Consider the following 24,213-nt stretch of genomic DNA (forward strand, 5'->3'; position numbering starts at 1 on the left):
AGGCAAAAGGTTTGTGCACCAGCCCAAGAATGTTGTCCTTTTTGTGAGAATTCCCATCTTTACGTGGGCTGCCCTGTGCTGGCTCCATCTCTGCTGAGCGGGGACATCAATGAGCAGCCAAGCCGGTCAGCTTTTTTGCGTGCTGCCTTGAGCCCCAGCCTGGCTAATTATATATACACACACATATACAAATATACATATATATATATATATATATATATATATATATATGACATTTTATGACAGAAATATATATATTAACGGCTCACGCAAAAATATTTAAAACACTTAAAATACTGTATAGCGAGAGAGGGAGAAATATATATGTTTGTTTATTTGCATGCCTCCATCCCACCAAAGGGCAGCTCTCCTTCCTCCGCCTCGAGGCTCCTCCGCCGCCCGCCTAGCCGGAGTCCGGACTGGCCGGTTCCTTACAGGCACCCCCAAGCTCGGCCCTCCAGCTGTTTTGGGACTACAATTCCCGTCATCCCCAGCTAACAGGACCAGTGGTCAGGGATGATGGGAATTGTAGTCCCAAAACAGCTGGAGGGCCAAGTTTCGCCATTCCTGCGAGTGATTCAGCCTCCTCAGTGACGGGCGTCCTTCTCCGCCAATGGCCGCGCGGGCACCCGCCTTTCTCCGCCCACTTCGGGCTACGTTGTGCGGGGCGGACCAATAGAGAGAGCAACGGGGGTCTGCTGTCCAATGGCGAAAGGGAAGGGGCGGCGCCTCCCTCCGCATCGCTCGTCACGAGACAAGGCCGCGGGGCGGAGCACCTACTCCTCACTGCGCACGCGCCGATTGCTCTGCCTCCTTCCTAACGCGAGGAAAGGGGCGGAGTCGTGAGAGAGCACCATAGAGGTAGAAAGCGAAATGAGAGAACCCTCACTTCCGGTGGGATTGCGGCTGGAGCGGCGCTTGCTTCCAGCTTAGACCTCCCGTTCTCGTTCCCCCCTCGGCCCGGGGAGGAAGCGCCGTCGAGTAAAGGGGCTTTTTTCCTGAGAGCGAATATGCGCAAGCTGGTGCTTAGGTGAGGCTTTTGAAGCCAAAGGACCGTGACACGTCCATCGCGGGGGGTTGGGCTAGATGACCCTCGGAACTCTTTCCAACGCATGGCCAGGGGCGCCTCTTCTGCCCGCTTCCATGCCGCTAGCGTCAGGGGCGGCCCTGTGACGTTGCAAGGAGGGGGACTCCTGGCGCAGGAAGTCTGGCTGGCTGGCCGCCAAGGGACCCGCGGGCCAAGGGCAGGAGCCACGCGCTCCGTTGCAGCCGTCTTTGCGGCGCCCAGGACACTTGGAGGGGTCTCAGCAGCGTCGTCGGCAGAAGAGGGTCGCCCATCCCCATGCTGCCCGTACGGGGGGAGGGGGGCGTGCATGCACCCCTAAGTCTGGACTGGGGCACCCCATGCCGTCCCTCCTTTCTTCAGGGGGCTTATCCTTGACGTCATTTAAAGAGTCCCCTTGCCCGCCCCTGTGTCGTTCTCCACTGATTCGGGGCCGGCGGGGCCGCTACTTCTTGCTCCTCCTCATCACCAGCTGAGATCCCCTCCCTCTTTTTTGCTGCTGCTCTTCAGCCTCCCTCCCTCTCTCCAGGCGCAGCAAGCAGGGCGCTTTTCGGGTTTTGATATTATTATAATAAAATGACGTCGTTGCCGTTACGTTTGCCCACGGGGAGACCGGAGCCGCCTCTTTCCTGTTGTGCAGAAAGGGAATGAGCGGCGGGCCTCTCCCTCCCACCTGGCCAGCGCTCAGGGATGAGTCCCCGCGGTTCGTCCCGTCCCGTCCCGCCCCAGCCTGCCCCTCCGGCGCTGCGTCGAAGGGAACCCGGAAGCGCCTCGCTCTGCACGCGCCTCCTCTCGCGCCTCTATAGGGAAGAGCGCCAGGGGGCGGGGCCTTCTCTTCTACCGCCACGCCCACTCTCGCAGGTGAGGGGCGGGGCCTTAAATACCCGGAAACGCAGTCCCGCCCCTCAAGCCGGGCAGGTGAGGCGCAGAGGGGTCGCCGCGGAGGAAGGCGGGCGCAGGTAAGGCAGGTGGGGCTGCAGCTGTTGCTGTTCCCTGTTTAGGGAAGCTTTTAATGTTTAATAGATTATTGCATTTTAATATTCTGTTGGAAGCCACCCAGAGTGGCTGGGGAATAAATAATATATTATTGTTGTTGTTCTTTATTTTATTGTTGTTGTTGTTGTTGTTCTTTATTTATTTATTTATTATTTATTTATTTATTTCCCCCAGCGGCTTCTCCCTCCCTCCTTTCCTGGGCAGCCAGTGGAGGGACCCAGGTGTCCTGCTGCGGGGGTGGGGGCTCAGCGACCTCCCCCCTCCCCCCGAGGTTTCCGGCTGCCGCCCTGCCGCCCTTCGGGGCTCCTGCCCGCCTTCCCTGTTCGCTGGGGGTCTCCGGAGACCCTCCTTCCCCGGCCTGCCTCTTTCTACCCCCTCCCGGCTTGCTGCTCTTCTGCCTGGGCTCTGGCTCTTCCCGGGCGCGGCTCGTGCCTGGAGCCGGAGGTGGGCGCAGGAAGGGAGAAGTCTCTGCCCCGCTTCCGCCCCTCGTCGCCCCGATCCGGCTCCGCTGCTCCCGGTCGGCCTTCGCAGGAGCCGCTCGCGTGCTCGGCGTTTGGCGCGTCCAGGCACCGGGCGGCGCGTCTCTGTCCTGGATTCCTCATCCCGGGAGCTGCAAATTCTCTTTTCTGCCCCCTCCTCCCATTTGCATCCCTTGCTTCATTTGGGCTGCGGCTCCGCCCGACTGCTCTGGGCATTTAAAGAGCCCTCCTGAAGATTGGCCGCCGCCCCCGAAATGTGGATTTTCTCCTTCTGTCTGTCCTCAAGGTTGCCATGTCTGCGGTGCCCTGACTTCCAGAGCCCTGTTTTTTTGAGTCTGCTGCTGCAGCAAAAACAAGAGCAGGCCTTGGTGCCCCTCGAAGGCTGGCAGGTTTATGACAGCTTTTGTGGACTGGGAATTTCTCCACCACAAGAAGCTCTAGTGTTTGAAGTGCCTCTTTTTGAGGTCTGAGCCTTGTCAATGACTTGAGGCTTTTGAAGCCTTGGGGTCTGAGGCTCCTGCACATAGCTGCCAAGTTTTCCCTTTTCTCGCGAGGAAGCCTATTCAGCATAAGGGAAAATCCCTTAAAAAATGGGATAACTTGGCAGCTATGCTCCTGCATAGGATTTCCCTATGGGGTTTTCCTCACCTGCTGGGCTCCCGCTACACCCAGAAGGCACCCTGGGTTTTTTTTGGGTGGCTGTAATAAATCTCGGGTCCTCCTAAAATTCTCTCCGGAGGACTTTTGGTTCTTGCCATTTCCCTGAGCAAGAGGCCTGTTAAGTGGTGCTCTGCTTTGAAAACGAGGTTTCAGTGCTCACCCCACCCCACTGTAATCTCAGATGCAGTAGCGGATTGCTGAGTGTTGCAGAGAAGCTCTCCTGCCTTCAGGATAAGCTCTTGCGCCATTTCTGGGCTTGGCTGAGCAGGGGGCGGAGAGGGTTTGACAACTTCTCAAGTTGTTCTCCTCTATCAGCTAGGGAGGTTAGGGCAAATAATTGAAACCAATTGGCCATTAATTGTCAAGGGGATTCAGAGATCTAATTTACACAATCTGTATGCAACTCCCTTCTATCTGCCGTGGCTTTATGTAGCGTCAGTCAGTGTCATGCATGATGCCAGGAGGGCCTTGGGCTAGTTTGATGGATGGACTGCAGGCGCTGAATGGGCCTTGTCTGTTTGACAGAGAAAACAGTGGACTAGTGGGAGAGTTTAACAGATTAACAGATTAGACAACTGGGCCAAAGCAAACAAGATGAATTTTAACAAGCAGAAATGTAAGGTACTACACTTGGGCAGAAAAAATGAAAGGCACAAATACAGGATGGGTGACACCTGGCTTGAGAGCAGTACATGTGAAAAGGACCTAGGAGTCCTGGTAGTCCACAAACTTGACATGAGTCAGCAGTGTGATGCAGCAGCTAAAAAAGCCAATGCAATTCTGGGCTGCATCAATAGGAGTATAGCATCTAGATCGAGGGAAGTAATAGTACCACTGTATTCTGCTCTGGTCAGACCTCACCTGGAGTACTGTGTCCAGTTCTGGGCACCACAGTTCAAGAAGGATACTGACAAGCTGGAACGTGTCCAGAAGAGGGCAACCAAAATGGTCAAAGGCCTGGAAACGATGCCTTATGAGGAACGGCTTAGGGAACTGGGTATGTTTAGCCTGGAGAAGAGAAGGTTAAGGGGTGATATGATAGCCATGTTCAAATATATAAAAGGATGCCATATAGAGGAGGGAGAAAGGTTGTTTTCTGCTGCTCCAGAGAAGCAGACACGGAGCAATGGATTCAAACTACAAGAAAGAAGATTCCACCTAAACATTAGGAAGAACTTCCTGACAGTAAGAGCTGTTCGGCAGTGGAATTTGCTGCCAAGGAGTGTGGTGGAGTCTCCTTCTTTGGAGGTCTTTAAGCGGAGGCTTGACGGCCATATGTCAGGAACACTTTGATGGTGTTTCCTGCTTGGCAGGGGGTTGGACTGGATGGCCCTTGTGGTCTCTTCCAACTCTATGATTCTATGATCCTATGATTCTATGAGTTTGCGTCCTTGCCATTTTGGTCTCGTATGTTTAGTTCCTGCTGAAAGCATCTCTCGTGTCTTCATAGCGGGGTTGAATCGGGAGAAGGGGGCACCTCCTCATTACTCATGGAGCTCCTCTTGTAGGGGTGACGTGCAAATTCAAAGTGTCTGAGGAAGGGAAATTCTGTTGTGCTTTGGAGACTTCAGGTTCCAAATAATACTAATTGTGTGGCTTCTTTGGTTGCCTCTCTGATGTGGGCCAGGACTGTGTTTTGACTTCTGGATTTAGCTGTGATGTTGCCTTCCGTGGACACAAAATGGTCCAGAAAGGCACCACCTCTGTGTCCCTTGTTTTTCAAACCCCTCTGATCTTTCCCAGCAATATTGATGCATCTGAATCGCTGTGAGCTTGCTTGGGACGTAAGTTACTACTTCTTCTCCTGCCTCAATGAAACCCATTGAGATTCCAGCATGAGCTGGCCGGCGCATGAATAGATGTGAGCATGAGGACCATGTGTGGAGAGGGTAACAACGTTTAGATTTCTAGGCATTGAGTGACAGGAGGATCTGTCCTGGAGTGTTAATACAAGGGGGCTTGTGAAGAAGGCGCAGCAGAGACTGTATTTTTTGAGAATTTTAAGGAAAAACCATCTTCCACAAAAGCTGCTGCTTGCCTTCTATCACTGTGCCATACAGAGCGTGCTCACGTACGGTTTATGTGTGTGGTACGGAAGCTGTACTTCTCAGGACAGAGCAGGGCTGTGTAGAATTATTAAAACAGCAGAGAGCGTTATTGGCTGCTCACTCTCCACCTTAGAACAAATCTATACCACCAGGTGCCATAGAAAAGCACTAGACATATCAAGAGATCCAACGCACCCTGGTCACCATTTCTTTCAGCTCCTGCCATCGGGACGGAGATATAGAACAATGCAGGCAAGAACGAGCCGTCTCAGGAACAGTTTCTTCTCTAGAGCGATTTTGGCCTTAAATGGAAAGCCTGGACTTTGAAGTCATCTTATTTTACTTGTTATTTGTATTATATTTACTGTTTTTAATTAGGTTTTTAAATTTTGGATTATGCGGAATGCTTTATCTGAGTGGATGTAGCAACTGAGTAATTTCGTTGTTCCCGCAAGGGGACCATGACAATAAAGATATCTTATGTGTTAGGACCTGTCTTAAGAGCTGTTGTTCTTTTCACAGGCCAGGCAAGAAAGAAGGAAGCGGCTTCTGAACCCAGTGCCCTCCTGCGTGTTCTTCTTGGACGCTCCCTTTGAAAGGATGAGGGAGCTAGAGGCAACCATTGCTCCCTGTCACTTGGGAATGGCCAGACATCTGGAGACATAGAGAGAGAGAGCTCCTCTGCTGGTTGTTCGTTGTCTGCGTGGAACTGGGAATTGGCTGGCTGGGGGCTTCCCGACCCTTCCTCGAGCCTCAGAAGATGAACTCTGGCCATTCCAGCTCTGGAGCTGAGCAGTGACGCTTAGGAGAGGCATTTGCACCGGGAGTGTGTCATATTCTGGCCCCCAAAATAGGGTCTTCTGGAACCTCACACTTTGAGCACTGGGACTCGGTTCATTGGGCTGGAAACCCCAAAACAAGGAAGATGTCTGAGTCACGGGTGAAGCGTAAGTACAGCAGAGCCATGGAAGGCAGGACTGGTGTGTCTCTCTGTGTGTAGGGAAAAGGCTCTGCCTGGAAGGAGGGCTGGGGGGGGCAATACCACTTTTAGGGGCTTCAGAGGTTACTGAAGCCTTCAGCTTGTAGCCATTGGTCTTGGTCTTGGTGGAATTGCATGGGACAGTCACCCGCCTCCTCCACAAATTCCAATTTAAGGTTTTCTTGCCTAGCTAGACATGGTCAGGGCAAAAGGAACCACTTCCAGTTTTAGGTTCCTAGCCCCCCCCCAAAAAAAATGCATTTACAGTACTGTACAGCAGAGCCATGTTTCTCTTTTGCCCCCAAAAGTGGAAACTGTGGGTGGTTTCTGGTTGCACTTTGACTTGTGATTCACCAGCGCTGTTAACATCCCCAATCCCGACCGGCTTGCTGGGCACAGTGGTCGTAGACTGTGGATAAGAAGACAATTTTCTAGCAGCTTCCTGGGGCTCCTGCTGAGCCAGAAGGAGAAGGTGATGAAATGCACCTTCAGACCGAGCGCAGTGCCAGGCTAAGGGCCCAGGGCTCAGTGGCACAGCATAGGGCCTGGCAGCGGGGTGGCCCCATGTTCAGTCTGAAAGACTGCATTCCTTCATACGAACCTGGCCAGATATCTGGGGGAGGCCCTTCTCCCTCACAGGCCATGCTGGGTGGGGCCTTGGGAGACGGCCTTCTCCGTGGTTGCCCCCAGAGAACTTTGGAACTCCCTTCCAAGAGAAGCCAGGCTAGCTTCCTCCTTGCTCCCCTTCCCTTGGCAGGTGAAGACTTCTTTTTTTAAAATTTCCCCAGGCCTTCAGGAACTGATTGTTTTTGAGGAAAGGGCTGGTGCCATGATGCTTTTATTGTTGTCTGCGTTTTTAATTGATCTTTTTAGTTTAGTTGAGTTTTTAAAAAATCTATTAATGTTGAATTACATTTTAATGATGGTCTTTTCTGTGATTTTACCTTTTTCTGTTTTATCTTTGTAAGCCACCTCGACTGGGGAAAAGGCAGAATATCAGTATTAATATTCAAGCCCCCTTGAATCCATCGCCAAGTAGGGCTGGGGGGAAAACGCTGCCCAAACCCTGCAGAGCCATTGCTGCCAGTCTGTGTGGACAATATGGAGCCCGGTGGACCAATGGCCTGACTCTGTATAAGGCAGCTTCCTATGCAGCCAGAACAACGGTTGAAGGAGGGAGGAGAAAGCAGGTTGTAGCTCTGTTTGCAGGAACCAAAGAATCTGATCTGTCCAAGGAGACTCTTGGCTATCAGTTTCAGTTTGATAGGTGAGGTTCTCTAAAGGGGCAGTTCAGGTGGGTTTTGACTGGGGGGGGGGCGAGAATAAAGTTTATGTTGAGCAGGGCTGTACCTCCTGACACAAACCACTTCTCCTGGCTGAAATTTCTCCCTAACCCATAGATTGGAAATTGCCTTGACCACCTCTGTGTTATGCTTGGCTTTCTTCCTGCACCTGCAGCGCTTCTGAGATTGCAAAGGGAAGCTTTTTAATGTAGCCTCACTGATGTTAATGGTTTCAATAAGTCGGCTAATTAACTCTGGGACTCCTGCAAGGATGGAGTCTCAGGGGTGCGGGATTCCTGACTTGCTCCCCTTTTAGACACATAGGCAAGTTTTACAGCCGCGTGAGATTCCTCTTGCTTATGCATTGCAGAATGCTGCCCATATGGGCTGCTGATGCAGGATATGCCCCCCAAAAGCATTCCGCCCCTTCGACACTTTTTGGCAGTAGAGGAGAGGGAGCCAGCAGCTGCGAAAATAAATTGGCTGAGAAGACCAGGCTAGCAGAACGATTCGCGTTTCATAACGTTGTCAGGCCAGCCTGCCTGCGCGCTTGTCTTCCCCGTTAATGCAGATCAAATATGCATTGAGACCTCTGTAGAGCCAGCACCAAGTCAGGGAACCCTTATTCCGCATGCAGCAGGCGTCTACTTAGGAACAGGACAGAAGAGAACGTGGCAGATTCATGGAGAAGAGCTGCTGCTGCTCAGCAATATTCCTGTTGTGAAGCTGGTGGGAAAGCAGGATTCGGCCTCCTGGTCATTGTGGAAGATGGCTGGAGGCTTGAAAGCAGCTGCCGGACGTGCCAGGGTTAGGCGGTCCCTCGGGGAGCCCCGTTCCACGGTTGGATGCCTCTGGCCCATCTTGAGAGTCAAAATGCCCTTTGAAAGGGACCCGTGCTGCTCCCCACAGGGGTTGGAAGCAGGCAGGTCCTTCTGGCCTGTGGATTTGACTTTTGGTAGAATGACCAGATGGACGGACAGAAGTACCACATTTTTTTCCTGTTTTTGCTGCGTTTTGTCTTAGGTCAATTTAGGCTGAAGGTGGCCAAAATTTGCACGAGAAGATGGAAGGCCTCGTATCACGGAAATCCTTTGAATGAAGTTTGGTTCCTGAGATGCCACAGTGGCGTTCCATGGCGGACCCCTCTGTGTCTGCCATGGCTCATGTGATAAGTGGCCATGGATGTTTGCCAGGCGCGGTGCTAGGGCTTTTTGCGCCCTAAGCAAAACACTTTCTGGCGCCCCCCGGGCCGAAGCGTGCCGATGCAGGGGCGGTTTTGCCGGCTGCCTTCCCCAAGCCAAGGGGAAACATGCCGATGTGCTGCAGCCGCTGGGGAGCTCACAGCGTCCCCTCTGTGGGCGGGAGGGCGCTGAGCTCTCCTTTTGGCTCGCGCTCCTCCCGCCTGTGGAGAGGACGCTGTGAGCTCCTCGGGGAGTGAGCGGGCGGGTGGCGGCGGTGCGGGGGTATTGCGGGGCAGGCTTGGCAGCGCCCCCTCCAATTTGGCGCCCTAGGCAATGGCCTAGTCCGCCTAAATGGACGCACCGGGCCTGATGTTTGCCATGTAGCTCTGAAAGGGGTTTGCTTTGTTCCGCCTTTCCTGCGCTGCCTCTGCAAAGCACACAGGACGCTTCCTGCTCCTGGCTGAGCTTCTTAGCACCTTTAGCAATGAATAATCGTGCAGCTAATTTCGTCTTCTGTGCAGCACGCCACCTCCCTCCTCTTTTAAACGGAGCCCCCTTTCAAAGAGGAGAGCGGCTGGGCTCTCTGGCACAAGCAGCACCTGGGTCAGGCGAGAGGTCCCTCTAGGCCAGCCTTCTGGGTCTCGCAGTGGCCCACCAGATGCTCCCAAGGGGGCAGCCCACAAGTGCAGCCACATTTCGCTTGCTTTGGTTCCCAGCAGATGCTATCCAGAGGCGTACAACAGGATCACAACTCCCATCACCCCTGACTCTTCCCACAGATGTGACTTCTCAGACACCAGCACCAGCTTAGCCCCCATTTAGTCTGGATCAGGGTTCCCCAAACTACGGTCCGCGGGCCAAATGCAGCCCGCAAGGCTCATTTATGCAGCCCACGGCAACCCCTGCCACCCGCTCTTACCAGCACGGCTGCCCAATTCCGGGTTGGAAAAGCACCGGAAATAGCTTGTGTGCATGCACAAGCATCATTTCTGGCACACTTCCGGGTCGGAGGAGGCCCGTGCGCATGTGAACAAGCTATTTCCGCCGCTTTTCCGACCTGGAAGTGCGCTGGAAATGGCGTTTGCGCATGCTCCCCCGCCCTCCGGCCTGCCGTGCGATCGGTGCTGCAGGCACTGGGCCAAAGCTGGCTAAGTTTGGGGACCCCTGGTCTGGATAGTTGTATTTGATGTTTTAATGTCTGGTAAACCGCTCTTGAGTTCTTTTTTCTTTAAAATCTGTATGGTATAGAAATGAGAAGGAAATTAATCATCCTCGCCATCTCCAATCCCCGGGGCCTCTCATCTTTCTCCCAGGGGCAAGGACTGCTCCTCTTACTGGCATCCCATTGTGTTCCTCGTGTTCTGATCAGGAGGCAGTGCAGAGAATACTAAGTAGTCATGGTTCTCTTGTGAGGCCAAGGAGGCTTGTGAAGAGCTCTCTGCATCCTCTTGAGTGCCACAATGGCCCTCGGAGTGGTCTTGACATTGGCATGACCCTGGCAGGCTGTTCTAAGAGCCCGGGAGTCCCGCCGTGCGTGCTCCGGGCTTCCCTCCGCATACTTTCTTTCGTGGACGCACAGGCAGCAGAAGAGCTGGGTGAGAGCTGGCGAGGCTGGTGGTGAGAGGGACCCCAAGGGCGAATGAGAGGAGGTAGCGGCGAATTCTGGGTGCTCTGAGTGCCTGGTGGAAGAACGGAATATTTTCTGTGGCGCTCTTAAGTCTTTGCACCTAGCTAGGATGGTGGCATCTCAGGCAGGGCGGTCCCAGGTGCTTGGCTGGGTCTCTGTGCCCTGTGACATGGCAGTGTTGCTTCTTGGAAAGAGGGAATGAAGCCTCCAGCCCCAAGGCCAGCCCAAAGCCGCTCTCCTTTGCTCCTCGTCTTCTTCTGCTCGGCTGCTGCAGCCTCTTGGATTAAAATGCAGCTGCAGCATTGAGCCTGCTCCTAATTGACCGTGACCACTTTCTGTATTCATTAAAAAAACCCACACACAACAATTCTGGATCTTTCCATGGAGCCTCAATGCATTTATTTATTCATTTTACTCCTATGTCCTGCTCTTCTGTGGTAGGATCAAACTTAAAGAGCCTTAACAATAAAAAAATACACATCAAAGAAGATAAGTATATAAAGCATAAACATGAAAACATTCCCCACAGCAAGAGAGGAGGGTGCCTTGCCGCTCGCTCATGGTGTTAGGAGATCCTCTGGACTCCAAAAGTTGCCTTTTAGACCGCAAGGCCAGGCGATAAAGGCAGAAACCTCTTTTCTTTCCAACAATCCACAACTTTAACCCTTCTCCTCTCTCTTTAATCAGCAGCGTCTCTCTCTCCAGCAGGAATATTTTCCTAGTCCTGCCTGGAGACCCCAGCGCCCCTTCTGCCAGCAAGGCGGGAATCGTAGAGGTAGATGTTGCCTTGCCAAACGGAGAGCTGTTTGCTAGAGATGAGGGTTGGGTTTGGCCAGGAGTGCTGTGCTCACCCCCCATCTAACAAAGAGGCCACATTTGCACAAATCCAGATGGGAGCCCAAGGCTGGGGAGCTCCATCAGTGGTGCAGAGGCCTCTTGCTCCCTTAGAGGAAGGGAGGAAGGAGGCAAGATAGGAAACACAAGAGCACCCCCAATAGGACTCCTTGAGGTGTGGGCCTAGGCAGGGCCCATGGAGTGAGCCTAGCAGGAGTATTGACCTAGGAGGAGGGTTCCATCCTGTCTCAATCCCTGGATGCTGTAATGGATGGGCTTGTGGACCTCCTCTCCAGCCTTCGCTTCCTGCTGTCTCTCCTTCAGGGCTGGCCATGACCCTGATGGACGCCACAACAGATAAAGACCCTCTGGTCCACGAGCAAATATTCAGCGCTCTGTGCTACCTGGGAGGCGTGGAGCCGGAGGAGATCCTGAACGCCTGCGAGGAGTACCTGCGGCAGCATGACAAGGTGAAGCAGGGCAGGCTGGGTTGCCTGGTTGGCTCTGGCCGAATGTCACAGAATCGTGAAGTTGGAAGGGGCCCCTAAGATGCCCGTGGGGCACGGAGAGAACCTCATGTCACATGGAAGCAGGGGAGAGGAATGCCGAGTGCGCTTTGGGGTGAAGGGGGGGGGGAGAGCAATTGGACGGAGGCAGGAGGGATTGAGGTCAAAGTGAGCTGCTGCTGTAAGTGCTAAAAAAACTCGTCTTTAGAATCGGGATTCTGGTGCCTGGTGTATTGTGCCCCATATTGAGGGGGGAGGGTGCACAAGGGACCTTGGGTTTTTGGCCGTCCTGAGCAGCCCCTGACCCCCGTCTCCCCCTTCCCCTTTCCAGCTGGCTTACCCACACCGCATCATCATCCTGAGGGCCATGGAGGCCGTGGTGAGGAGCAACTTGGCTCAGCTGGACAAGAGCACAGCCAAGATCGTCATCTTCTTGGCCTCCAACGAGATGACCAAGTCGAAGGTACAGGGAGTGCTGCTCCACTTGGGGGCCTGGCTGGAGGGGACAGGGAAAGCCCCCACCATCTCCAAGTGGCTGAGATGTCTGCAAGCTGCTCTTGGCCCCTGCTGGAGAAGCAGCACGCAGACCACCACCTCCTGAGGACCTGGGATTTCTCCTCCGCTGCCTTTGAGCCACGGCAGACCCGCCTGTGGGTGCTCCCTGGTCCTCCTGCCCGCCCCATGGGGCGCCCAGGCATGAGAGGGGCAGGCCCACGTTGCAGCCGAGGCCTCTTCTTCCCGTTTGCTCCAGGAGGTCATCTTGGAGTGGCAGCAGGCGGCCAGCAATGTCCTGGTGGCGGTTGGGAGGCGCTTCATCAACAAGGTGATGGAGGAGGTGCTGACCAAGTTCCAGCCTGGAATCGTGCCCCATTACTTCATTGTGCAGACGTTCGCCAACCTCTCCATGACCAACGGTCAGTGGTAGTCTCTCTCCCCGATCCCTGGCAGTTCCCTCTCCCTGGAGAGGAGCCAGGACATGGATGGGTGGTCTGGAACCTCTGGGGCCAAAGACCAGGCCCCCCCTCTCCACCACCCCAGCCCCCCTCAGGTTCTCCAGGTTGACGCTCTTAAGTCCGAGCTCCCCAAAGGACTTGGTTTCAGCCAGCTTCCCTCCCTCTCCTCCTCCCTGCCAGTGTTTGGGATGGTGCCATTCCTCAACTCCATTCTGGGGACGATGCTGCCCATGCTGGGGATGGCCAAGCAGGACAACATGAGGACCGTCTTTTGCTACGGTAAGATGGCCACAGGGTTCCCCCCACTGCTCCCTGGTGGCTCAGGCAGGAGCTGTGACTCGTAGGTGCCCTTGTGGGTGGGGGGCAGGCAGGGCTGCATGGGCTCAGAGGTTGGGCAGAAAGTCACCTCAGGCCAAACAATGAAATAGGCACAAGTTGGATCCCTCTCTCTCTCTCTCTCTCTCTCTCTCTCTCTCTCTCTCTCTCCACGGAGAGCAATTTATCCTTAAGAATAATGGCATCTTCTAAATGCCCCACAATAGCTGTGGCGTTAAATGGCAGTCAATCCCCAACCATGCCAAAGATAAATCAGTGACGTTTCTTACTAACTATGAATAGAGGGGCACTCTGGCCATCCATCCTGGAATTGCCATCGAACCTGGAAAGCTCCTTGCCTCTAACTGCCTCCTGCAAACCCAACTCTGCTCCTGGTCGTTCTCTTGCAGATTTCTCTCAATATTAACCAGGGCATGGCTTACATTTGTCCCTGGAGGGCTGTGGGTCAAGTCGCTGATTGCCCAAGAGCCCAATTTTATTTTATTTAGGATTCTTGGACAGGAAGTGGGATAAATAGGCCCCGCGTTCCAGCAGGTAGGAAAGGCATTGTGGCTCCAATTTCCCCTGCTAAATTAGTGGTGGTTTTCACCTTGTGAAGGCTTGAGTGTTGGTCTCATCCCAAAGCAATGGCTATTGCCCAAGAACATGCTTGCCTGTGCATCTCTCTGTCTTCTGATTAGTGCAAAACTGTCAGAGAAAGTGTTGGTGGGGCCACATTTACTACTAAACACTGTTTGACTTTCTCTTCTTTAAAATCACTAATTGAAGTTGGGAAAATCTTTGTCCTCTCCCCCTCTTAATGTTTTGACCCTTGAATGCAGGGGTCGGCAAGGCTTTACTGGCCATGGGCCGGATTTCTTCCGTGGAGATTCTCCGTGGGCTGGGCTGGCGCAGCGCAATGCCGGAAATAGCATCTGTGCATGTCCGCAGCACCGGAAATCGCCTCTGTGCATGCCCAGATGCCAGAAATAGCACCTGCACAGAAGCAATTTTCAGCATCTGGGCGTGCGCAGAGGTGATTTCTGGCGCCGCAGACATGATTTCTGACACCTGGGCGTGCGCAGTAGCGATTTCCAGAGTTGCGGAAGAGAGTGCCTGTGCCGTGCTGCACCGGTTTAGTGCAGCCTGCGGGGACTCGCCGAGCAGGCAGCTTGGTTTGGGGGGTGGCTCGGGGGCCGGTTAAACAGCCTCTGTGGGCCGCTTCCAGCCCATGGGTCTTAGGTTGCCGACCCCTGCTTGAATGCATCATGACAAGAACATTTGCACCCATTAACCATACCCATGACTGGCTTCTTAAAAATCAGATTTCCAGCTTTGAGTGCTTAGCCTGTTTATTGTGGTATTAATTCTTACTGATCTCCTTTACATGTATATCTTGTATGTTTGATTTTGTGTTAAAACTTTTTTTAAAAAACCCATCTTGCAGCTTATCCACCCTTACTTTTTGCCCTGCTCTTTCCAGGCATGGGTCCACATTCTAAAGCGCTGTGTCTGAGCATAGATATTTTTTTGCCCCAGAGCTTTCCCCGTGAAAACCTGCTCTTTAGTGCTCATTTGGAGCAAACATCAGGTTTTTCGCAGATTGCCATTTGCTCCGATTGCGCTTTAAAGAGCAGGCTTCCGCGGGGAAATCTCCAGAGCCAAAAAAGGGTGCTCAGACACGGAGCTTTAAAGTGCAGGCTGTGCCTGGAAAGAGTTGAGGAAAGGGGAGGTGCAGAGAAGCCCCAAACCTCTGTGCCTGAAATGGGGCAATGTTGAGCAGGGTCTGTGTAGCAAAGGAGAGCCTTGAATGGGAAGCTTCCCCTGTTTGGATTGGGGAGAAGCCCAAGGGGGGAGCGAGTCTGGCTGCTGATGATCAAAAGGGAGACTGACAGGAGGCGAGGGACCAGATTGGAGCAGCTCCTTTCCCACAAGGCACCCTGTGTAGAAGATGTTGGGTGGCGAGGCTGTGCTCAAGACTCCTTGTGACAATTTCTGGAGACGCTCCTGAGTCCGGCCTTCACACCAAACAGATCCTAGACAAGGTGACTAGTCGCAAGGGGCTGTTTCTGGTCTGGGTGATCCAGAGGAGGGCAAAGGGTCTCCTGCCCACCCCTCGAACAAAGGGTGTTGAGGGTGGGGCCTGCAGGGGTCAGGCGCTGTGCATGTTGAGCTTGCAGGCAAGGGGCCTAGATCTTGATAAGTGCTTTGCCCCCAAGGCTGCTGTGCTCTGTCTCTCAGGGGAACTAAAGGGGAGCTGGTAGATTTGAGCATCACAAGAGCCTGCTTGCTGGGTCAGGCTAAGGGGGGGGTTGCTGTGCACTCCAGGGCCATTATGGGAACCCCGCAAGCAGGACAGGAGCTCAAGCACCCTCTTCCCTCACTCGGGTGCCCCAGAGGCTGCTCTTCAGCAGTATGGTGCTTCTGATCCCGGAGGCATCTCATGACCGGGAGACAAATTTGTGGAGGATAAAAGGGACTTCCTGTTTTAAAGCTGTCCAGGTGTGCTATGGGACAACTGGGGGGGGCAGTGTGGAGCCACAGCTGGCATGAAGTCTGTTCTGTAGCTTTGCAGAACTTCAGCGAGAGCATCCAGGAGTACATGGCGAATCTGGACCAGGCGCCAGACCCGACGGTGAGGCGAGACACCTTCTCCAACGACATCTTCAGCGCTTACGAAGTCCTTTTCAACAGCTGGCTGCAGAGCCGGGAAACAAAGGTGGGGTGAGATGTTGAGCTGGGGGTCCGGGGTCCCTGGGGAGAGGAGAGCCTTTCCCTCCCCCCTGCTGCTCCGGACAAATCTCTGCCACTTGGCTCTCCTTTGTGGCCCTGTGACTCCTCCACCCACGAGGGTCGCCTTCATTTATAGACCTGCCTTTCCGTAGATGACGCCGGAGGCGGCTGACGTCAGCTGGCTCCCAGTCTCTCCCTTGCGCACGCACCTTGCGCTGTCCTGGGGAGCAGATCACCCTTCCTCTCCTTGCCCCTTTAGAGTACTGGATAATGAGCAAACAAGATGGCAGCCATGGGAGAGCGGTGGAGCCATTTGGGCAGAAGGATGAAGTCCTTTGATGGGGCCTGGAAGAGCCAGGGACTGTGGGCTGGGAGGAACAGGGCATGGGCAGGGAGAGCTTTTGAAATGATCAGGATCTCAATTAAACCTGGTTCTCTTTCCTGGGGTGGCTTCTTTGGGAGCAATGGCATGAATCCTGCGAGGGCCCAGCAGCTGGTTTTGAAGGCACCTCTCACAAGATGGTTCCAGTCCCCATTACTGGCCCCAACTTGGTGGAACGCTCTTTCCCAGGAGACCAGGGCCCTGCGGGATTTGTCATCTTTCCGCAGGGCCTGCAAGACAGAGCTGTTCCACCTGGCCTTTGGGTTAGACTCAGCTTGACCCCTGTGTTTTCCTCCCTCAGGGCTTGGATTTATGGACTACTTGAAATGAGGCTGCACTTAAAATTTTAATACTGTATTTTAATCTGTATTTTAATTAATTGTTTTTATGTTTTATTGTAATTCTGTTGGTGTCAGCCGCCCTGAGCCCGGTTTTTGACTGGGGAGGGTGGAGTATAAATAAAAATTTATTATTATTATTATTATTATTATTATTATTATTATTATTATTTCACGCAATGCCCATTTCCAGTATGGAGGCTGCTGCCTTCTGCCCTGTGTTGTTGGCAGAGGCCCACTGAGCTCCCCTGGTTCAAAGGATGGGTGGCTCTTGGTGGGCTCTTAGAAGGCCAGTGACCCCCCTGCTGCCCCTCTTTGCAGCTTAGACTGGCTGTTGTGGAGGCGCTTGGCCCCATGAGCCACCTGCTGCCCAGTGAGAAGCTGGAGGAGCAGCTCCCTCGCCTCGTCCCGGGGATCCTGAGCCTCTACAGGAAGCCAGCAGAGGCCTACTATGTGTCCAAGGTAGGCATGAAGAAGGGGGCCGGGGAGAGAGGACGGATGTTTGTGGGCCTCTGTCCTTGGGCTTTGCTGCCAAAGCTCGCCAGTCCTTTAGGCTTCAGCCCTTGCCAAGACTTCGAGAGGCAGAGGCCAAGTTGCCAAGCGCCCCACTTTCCCAGAGCCCGTCTGGTTTGTGGGCTGGATAGTCTGGGGGGGGGGGCTCAGCTGGAGGTGGGGTTGGGAAAGGGCCCTTCTCCCCTGCTGCTTCCCAAGAGAGTGGGGGGCTAATTTGGGGCTGCGCTGTGTCTCTCCTGTCCTGTGTCCTCCGAGCAGAGCTTGTGCCAGATCCTCGAGGCAGCAGTCAACATCGGCAGCCGCACGTTGGACACGCAGCTGGAGGCCCTGCTCAATGCCCTGCAGCTCCAGGTGGGAACATAGCTGCCAAGTCTCCTGTTTTTCGCCGGAAACCTCCCGTATTTTAAACCGTTTCCCGCTGGCAGTCCGGATTGGAAAAAAATCCCGTAAATCCCCCGGATTTCAGGATCTGCCAGGGAGGCTCCTTCTGTGCATGTCTGGACATGCGCAGAACCGATTTCGGGTGCTCTGCCCATGTCTGGGCACTGGAAATCGGGCAAAGCGGCACCGTGAGTCGCTTCTGAGCATGTCTGGGCACCAGAAATCGGGCAGCACCGGAAGGTGCTTCTACGCACGTCTGGAAGCGACTTCCGGTGCCGGTGCTGCTGATCCCGGATTTTTCTAACCGGGAGTTGGAAGGTATGGGTGGGAAAAGGGGGCAGGGGGGGGCAGACGGACAGACGACCCTTTAAAGGGCAGGGGCCCTCCAAGAGCTTTGAACCACCCCTCCCAGCAGCCCCAGACGGTGCACTGGCTTGCTGCTGCTGGAGAGCAATAATAATAATAATAAATGTAGTAAAATGGCTGATCCCCCTGTTCCTGCCTCACTGGCCTTTTCTCCTCCTCCCTCGAGCAGATCTGCTCTCCTCTGGACTCCTCCACACCAGTCCAACTGAAGAATCACAATGAGGTCCTTCGCTGCTTCACTGTGCTTGGTAAGAGCCCAGGGAGATCTCTCCTAGTGTCCTCTCCCTCTCCCTCTCCCTCTCTCTCTCTGGATAACCACTGTGAATTGGCTGTGTCTGCTGTTCATTGTGGAGCTGAGTTTCCTGATAACCTTTTTTTTTTTTTTAAAGAAGCAACCAGCTTTCTAGTCCTCAAGGCTGCGAAGCTGACCTGGGCAGAGTGTGGCGAAATGCTTGGAGGAGAGGGGGGCTGGCAGGGCTTTCAGGGCGCAGAGGGTGGGACTTCAGGGCCTTGTGTTGCTTTTTGCAAGCGTTCCATACATTGTAAGTTGAAAGTCCCACTTTTAGTTTTGCTAATCTTGGGGAGGAGCAGACTTCTGCTCTTCTGCTTTCAGAGGAGCTTTTTCCTTGCCTGTTCTCCAAAGTGCAGAGCTTGCTTAGCCCCTGCCTGCTTTGGGTCTCGCTTGTGGCCCTGGTAGAATGGTCTGCCCTAGGAATGCCCCCTTTATCCCTTCTAGCTGTGCCTGGCGAGTCTGGGGCAAAAATGAAGGGCTGGGTGTCCTGCGTCACGAGTCCTTGAGCAGGAGGGCCTGGCCAGCTGCAGGTGCCGTAGTTCCTGGTGACAGGGCAGAGTTGAAAATTCTTTTTTAGTGGCGGTGGTGGTCAGGGAGAGAGGAAAGAGCTTGGTGTAATCATGGTCCAGTGGGGGGTGGCCTGTTGAGCCATAGGAGCCCATGTGCGTGTGGCTTAGAATGAAATTCAGAACTTCCTTTTCGGCACTTTGGGTTGCCAAGGTTGCCTCTGGCCCTGCTGTGTTTTGCCCCCTTCCCACTTAGGGGTTCCTGCAGTGCCATAAATCACAGGGCTCTCTAGCCGTCGCTCTTTAAGGGACATGGACTTCTGGCAACGTTTGTCCATGGCTGAAGTGTGACTTATTTTCTTGTCACCCTCCAGTTAGCACTTCCGTTGTGCAAGAGCTCTTCCTCTTTCTCTCTCCACCTCCCCACATCTCTTGAGTAATCTATTGGCAAGCCTGTATTTCCTTAGAGCCCTGCCGTTATCTCCCTTTACTACAGTGAGGGGGGAAAGTATTTGACCCCCTGCTAAATTAAATTTGCCCGTTTGCCCTCTGGCGAAGAAATGAACAGCCCATAATTTGAATGGTAGGTTTATTGTAGCTGCGAGAGACAGAAAAACAACAGGAAGACCCCCCCCAGAAACCCAGAGTCAGACAAAAGTCAGAGACTGATGAGTGAAAGAAGTATTTGATCCCCTATCAACCAGCCAGATGCCAGCCTACCTGGTATCTTCACTGTATGTAATAAGCTGAGATTAGAAGCACCTGCTGTAAGGGAGCGGCCTTACCTGTAATCCCAGCTCGTTACCTGTACAAAAGACACCTGTCGATTTCTGCTCGATCCTTCAGTGTTTTGAGCTTCCAGCTGGAAAAGGTTCAGAAAAGAGCCACAGCATGTTGAAGGCGATGGAGCACATTTCTCAGGAGAGCAGGGAAGGGCCTTTTCTGTGGTGGCTCCTTGAGTGAGTGGAACGCCCTCACAAGGGAGGGGCCTCTGGCACTGACACCGCAAACTTTTCAGTGTCAACTTTAGACCTAATTTGCCCGGGCTTTTTGAATTATGGTATCTTTAGTTGGTGGAATGCTTGTATTCCTCTTAGTTGTATTGTTTATGTTGCAACATAGTTGTAACTTTGCCTTTCTTTATATACTGCCTTGGAATCTGTTTTTTTTCATTTTGGCTTAAACGGCAGCTTATAACATTCAACCAACAAATCCTTAAGTCAGGCATCCCCAAACTTCAGCCCTCCAGATGTTTTGGACTACAATTCCCATCATCCCTGACCACTGGTCCTCTTAGCTAGGGATCATGGGAGTTGTAGGCCAAAACATCTGGAGGGCCGCAGTTTGGGGATGCCTGCCTTAAGTCCTTCTTTTCCGCTGCCTGACCTGGTCATCAGATGGTTTTGTGACACATGCCCATTTTGGGCTCCTTCATTGTTGCACAGGACCCCCCCCCCTGGTTCCTGGATTGGTGCAGGGATTGGCCTGCCTAAGGCTGGGGAGGTGTGGGGAGGCTGCCTTCTGACTCCAGGTCCTGGGTGGGAGCCCTTTGTGTGTCCACCTGGAAGGCTGCCCTGGTTGTCCGGCCGTAGCTGGCAGTGGCTGAGTGAACACTGTATGCTTGGTTTCAGACTTATTATAAGTTATTGTAAGTTTAAGTGAAGTCTGCTGCAACTGGATTTCTTATGGACTGTGCCAATCCTGAATGTACAGTATTGGATTTGTGACCATGGTGCTAATTTGCCTTCAGTAGCAGCAAAGCTCTGCTGGATGAAATACAATGGCCTGATTTTTCAACCAATTAGAAACACTTTATATTTCACATTTTACAGTTTAAACTCCAAATCAAAACTGTACCCCAAAAGAGTTTACAATGTGGGGCACTCACCCAAAGGAAAAACGGCTCAGCAAATGACCTGCTATAAAACCATTCAAGACATCTTCTGGCCTCATCAAGGCCTCGTTAATCACCTACTTCTTTAAGATAGGAGTACAGCTTATTTTACTGCTGTTAGTAGGCAAATATAAATGTCCCCCTTCAGCACAGAGATGCATTTAAACAACAAACTAGCATACAATTAAACAGGAAAATAACTCGGCAAGAAAACACAAGCCTCCCCCCTTCATCATAGTTTATCCAGCCTGTAGCCCAGCTTAAAAATGTTCCCCAATCCAATACTGAGGACGCTCCCCTTCCTCACACAATGGTGACGATCCTGCTCTCGACTTTTGCCTCTTGCAGCCTCTTCCTTCCCGGACCGTTTGCTGGGATTTCTGCTTCCAAAGCTGGACTCGGGCAATGAGCGGATGCGAGTGGGGACCCTCACCATCCTGCGTCAAATCATCAACAGTGCCTGTGAGTGAGGGGGGGAGGCGGGGAGGGGAGGGGGCTGCCTTTCCTAGGCTCCCCAGAGAAGGAGCAGCTGTGGCCAGATGCCCCCCTTGCAAGCTGAGCAACCCCCCCACCCAGTCCTTGGGAGCCTCAGCTTGGCCCCAGCCCCCCTGCACCCGTTTCACTGCTGCACCTGGGTCCCCACAGCTGCAGTTGGGCTCATCCTGTGCCCGGTTCAGGGAAGGGTGGGTGAGCTTTGAGTTGGCCGCTTCTCGCCTTCTTTGAGTCTTGCCCAGTGGTTTCCAACCTTTTTCTTTTTGGCCATGCCCCACCTTAGCATCTCTAAAATCCCGATCCCCCCCTTCCCTCGTGACATATAATTCTTATTATTCAAAAAGTGAACTCCTATTCACATGGAGGAAGCCTAAAAGGCCATTCACTGTTAATAACTCATTCTTGAATTGGCCCCCTTAAAAATAAAATTGCCCCCCTGTGGGGTGTGTGCCCCACGTGGGGAACCACAGGTCTAGACCATAGCTGTCAAGTTTTCCCTTTTCTCGTGAGGAAGCCTATTCAGCATAAGGGAATTTTCCTTTTAAGAAGGGAGAACTTGACAGCTATGGTCTAGACCAGCCATCCTCCAGATGTTTTGGACTACAATTCCCATCTTCCCTGAGCACTGGTTCTGTTAGCTAGGGATCATGGGAGTTGTAGGCCAAAACATCTGGAGGGCCGCAGTTGGGGGATGCCTGGTCGAGACCCTGTTTGCCTTCCTTGCTGTGACTCTTCAGGGTTGTTCTGTTGGGTTGTCTGAAAAGGCCTGGGTTGGGAAATGCAATTCTGCAGCCATCTTTGATGGTCCCTTTTTGAAAGGGAAAGGGGCGAGGCCCCCGCCAGGCTGGGGGGCTGCACAGCAGGCTCTTCCAGTGTTGGGCAAGCCAGGACTGCAAAGGGAGGGAGGGAGCAGCGAAAGTGGGTGCCTCTCCAGCAGAAGCAGATTATCCCCCTCCTTGGTTCAACCAGGCTCACAGCCGTGGGCTCTGGCTGCTCCTGGGCTCTTGCGAGGACAGCCCCTTTTGATGCCGGGACTGAAAAGCAGCTGGGTGTCTCTGCCTGAGGAGCTCTGTGTTGCCTGGCTGCCTGCCAGCACTTCCCAAATAGCCCCCGTGGCCTTGGCCACATGCCTTTCCTCCATGGGGGGCAGTTGGGGGTCCCATGCTGTGCTCCCTGGTCGAAGGAGCATGGAGGGCTGGGCTGGTGGCGTAGGGGTGCCTTGTGCCTGCGTGGAGCTTTGGCCGGCTCAACGGCCCTTTCTGCTTGTCCTTCCTCTACCCAGCATCTCAGATGGAGGTTAAGAAGCCCTTCATCCTTTCTTCCATGAAGCTGCCCCTGCAGGACAACAGCAATAAGGTGAGTGGAGGGGCAGAAAGAGGCAGCTCCCTCCCCTCCCCTCCCCTCCTACAAGATGCTTCTTGCCTCCCATGAGCTCTTAAAACGACAGCAAGCATTTATATGCCTCCCTCAACCCCTCTCTGCTCTGTAAGGTTCCTCTGGGTTGTCCTTTATGCCGGGGGGAGAGGGGTGTGCCCTGTGCCCAGCTTGTGGGGGGGGGGAGTTGCTTCTCCTGCATAAGGCGCCCTGTGAGGCAGGAGTTTGCCCAGCGACAGTCTGGATCATGCAAAGGGACATGGCCAGGCCAAGCTAAGCCCCCCATCCATGGCAGGGCTGAACGTGGCTCCCCTTTCTGGGCAGGGGGCCTGGAGGAGGTGCTGCCCGTGTCTGTATTTCACGTAGGAAATTCATCATGCCACTCAGGGCAGCTCGCAGTGAAAAAGACAGCTGCCCTGAAAGTTGGGCCAGGGAGGCCAGAATTGTGCAAGCCGATGTTTTAAAAGGTCTTTCCGTGGTGCTGGGGGAGCAGTTCCAGGGCAGCAAGAGTCCCCCCTCTCCTCTGGAGACCCCTGTGCAGGGCAGCCCTGTGCAGCCACCTCCCTTGAAGTCTTGGGGGGGGGCAAGAGGAGGGGGGGATGGGTCCCAAGGGCAGCCCACCCAGCTGGCAACTCCCCGGTTGCTTTTCCACAGGTGAAGCGAGCCGTCGTGCAGCTGATCAGCGCCATGGCCCATCACGGGTACCTGGAGCAGCCGGGCGGAGAAGCCCTGATCGAGTTCCTGGTCCGCCAGTGTGCCCTCCCCGTGGACCAGGTGAGCCTCCCTTCACCTCAAGGCCAGGCCTCTCCACAACTCAAGATCGGTGGAACAAGCGGGGGGTGGTGGTGGTGGTGGCCTGACCCTCGGGAGCCATTTCTAGGCATCTCCTCTGTGTCCAAGACAGCGGCCAGCTTCTCTGCTTCAGTTCCCCTGACCTGGCCCTGGGAATTCCAGGCCCACACAGTCCCCAGGGTTGGGTCCCCAATCTTCCCACGTGGGTTGATGTGGCGCCGAGGGTCTTAGCGGGGGTTTGTGGGACCCTCCTGCCATTCTCGTGTCCACGGTGCCTTCACTTTGCAAAGGCCTTGTGGGAAGTGAAGTGGGGTGTGTTTTGGGGGGACGGGAGGCGGGTTGGGCTCTCTACCTATGTAACTTTGATTCTGTCCAGCCCCCTCAGCTCCCGCGGAGACATTCCCTGGAAACGGAGGACTTGACAGACGGCCACGTCCGGGACATCAGTGTGAACACGCTTTTCCTCATCAGCACCACGGTCGACAGGATGGCCGACGTGAGTCTCTCTCTAAGGAAAGGGCTTGGTGTGGCTGCTTGCTGGGCTGCAGATCAAGGATTTCTGCCAGCCTCCACCAACTGGTGTCAAACCCATGGCAAAGGCTAATAATAATAACAATAATAATTTATTATTTATACCCCGCCCATCTGGCTGGGTTTCCCCAGCCACTCTGGGCGGCTTCCAACAGAAACATTAAAATATACTAATTTCTTAAAGATTAAAAGCCTCCCTAAACAGGGCTGCCTTCAGATGTCTTCTAAAAATCTGGTAGCTGTTTTCCTTTTTGACATCTGATGGGAGGGCGTTCCACAGGGCAGGCGCCACCACCGAGAAGGCCCTCTGCCTGGTTCCCTCCAACTTGGCTTCTCACAGTGAGGGAACCCCCAGAAGGCCCTCGGCGCTGGACCTCAGTGTCCGGGCAGAACGATGGGGGTGGAGACGCTCCTTTAGGTCTACTGGACCGAGGCCATGCAGAAACCTCTTTAAAACCGGCTGCGGAGTGGGCATCCCATCCTGGGCTCTCGCACGGGGCAGCCATGACCAACTTGCGCTCCCTATGGTGTGTGTGGGACAGTCCGTTCCATGGCCTGGAAAGTGTCCCAGGGATTTGCGGGCCTCCCCTTGGCTCCCGGTGGGCTGCTCCAAAGGGAGCGCAGAGAGCTTCCCAAGCGGTTTGGAGCCTGGGAAGAGCAGCAGGCGCTGAGCTGTGTGTGGGTCGTGACAGGGC

General features: G+C 53.9%; 1 protein-coding gene across 4 annotated transcripts in view; it reads left to right on the forward strand.

The window, feature by feature from the left end:
- The first annotated feature begins 886 nt into the window (after positions 1-886).
- MROH1 (maestro heat like repeat family member 1) overlaps positions 887-24,213 on the forward strand; it is a 47,130-nt gene continuing 23,803 nt past the window's right edge. For 2 of the 4 annotated variants that reach the window (XM_035124605.2, XM_035124609.2), the window contains exons 1-14: positions 1,899-2,022; positions 5,769-6,193; positions 11,475-11,620; positions 11,988-12,119; positions 12,408-12,570; positions 12,790-12,888; positions 15,492-15,643; positions 16,699-16,839; positions 17,149-17,241; positions 17,807-17,885; positions 20,678-20,791; positions 22,104-22,177; positions 22,850-22,969; positions 23,364-23,483. In XM_035124605.2, the coding sequence (XP_034980496.1) occupies positions 6,172-6,193; positions 11,475-11,620; positions 11,988-12,119; positions 12,408-12,570; positions 12,790-12,888; positions 15,492-15,643; positions 16,699-16,839; positions 17,149-17,241; positions 17,807-17,885; positions 20,678-20,791; positions 22,104-22,177; positions 22,850-22,969; positions 23,364-23,483 (1,455 nt within the window). In that variant the 5' untranslated portion in view covers positions 1,899-2,022; positions 5,769-6,171. Of the gene's footprint in view, positions 1,031-1,898; positions 2,032-5,768; positions 6,194-11,474; positions 11,621-11,987; positions 12,120-12,407; positions 12,571-12,789; positions 12,889-15,491; positions 15,644-16,698; positions 16,840-17,148; positions 17,242-17,806; positions 17,886-20,677; positions 20,792-22,103; positions 22,178-22,849; positions 22,970-23,363; positions 23,484-24,213 lie in introns of those variants that run through there. The other 2 variants (XM_035124606.2, XM_035124607.2) reach the window with 2 other exon arrangements.

Source organism: Zootoca vivipara, chromosome 8 (assembly GCF_963506605.1).
Source record: "Zootoca vivipara chromosome 8, rZooViv1.1, whole genome shotgun sequence".
Lineage (NCBI taxonomy): Eukaryota > Metazoa > Chordata > Lepidosauria > Squamata > Lacertidae > Zootoca > Zootoca vivipara.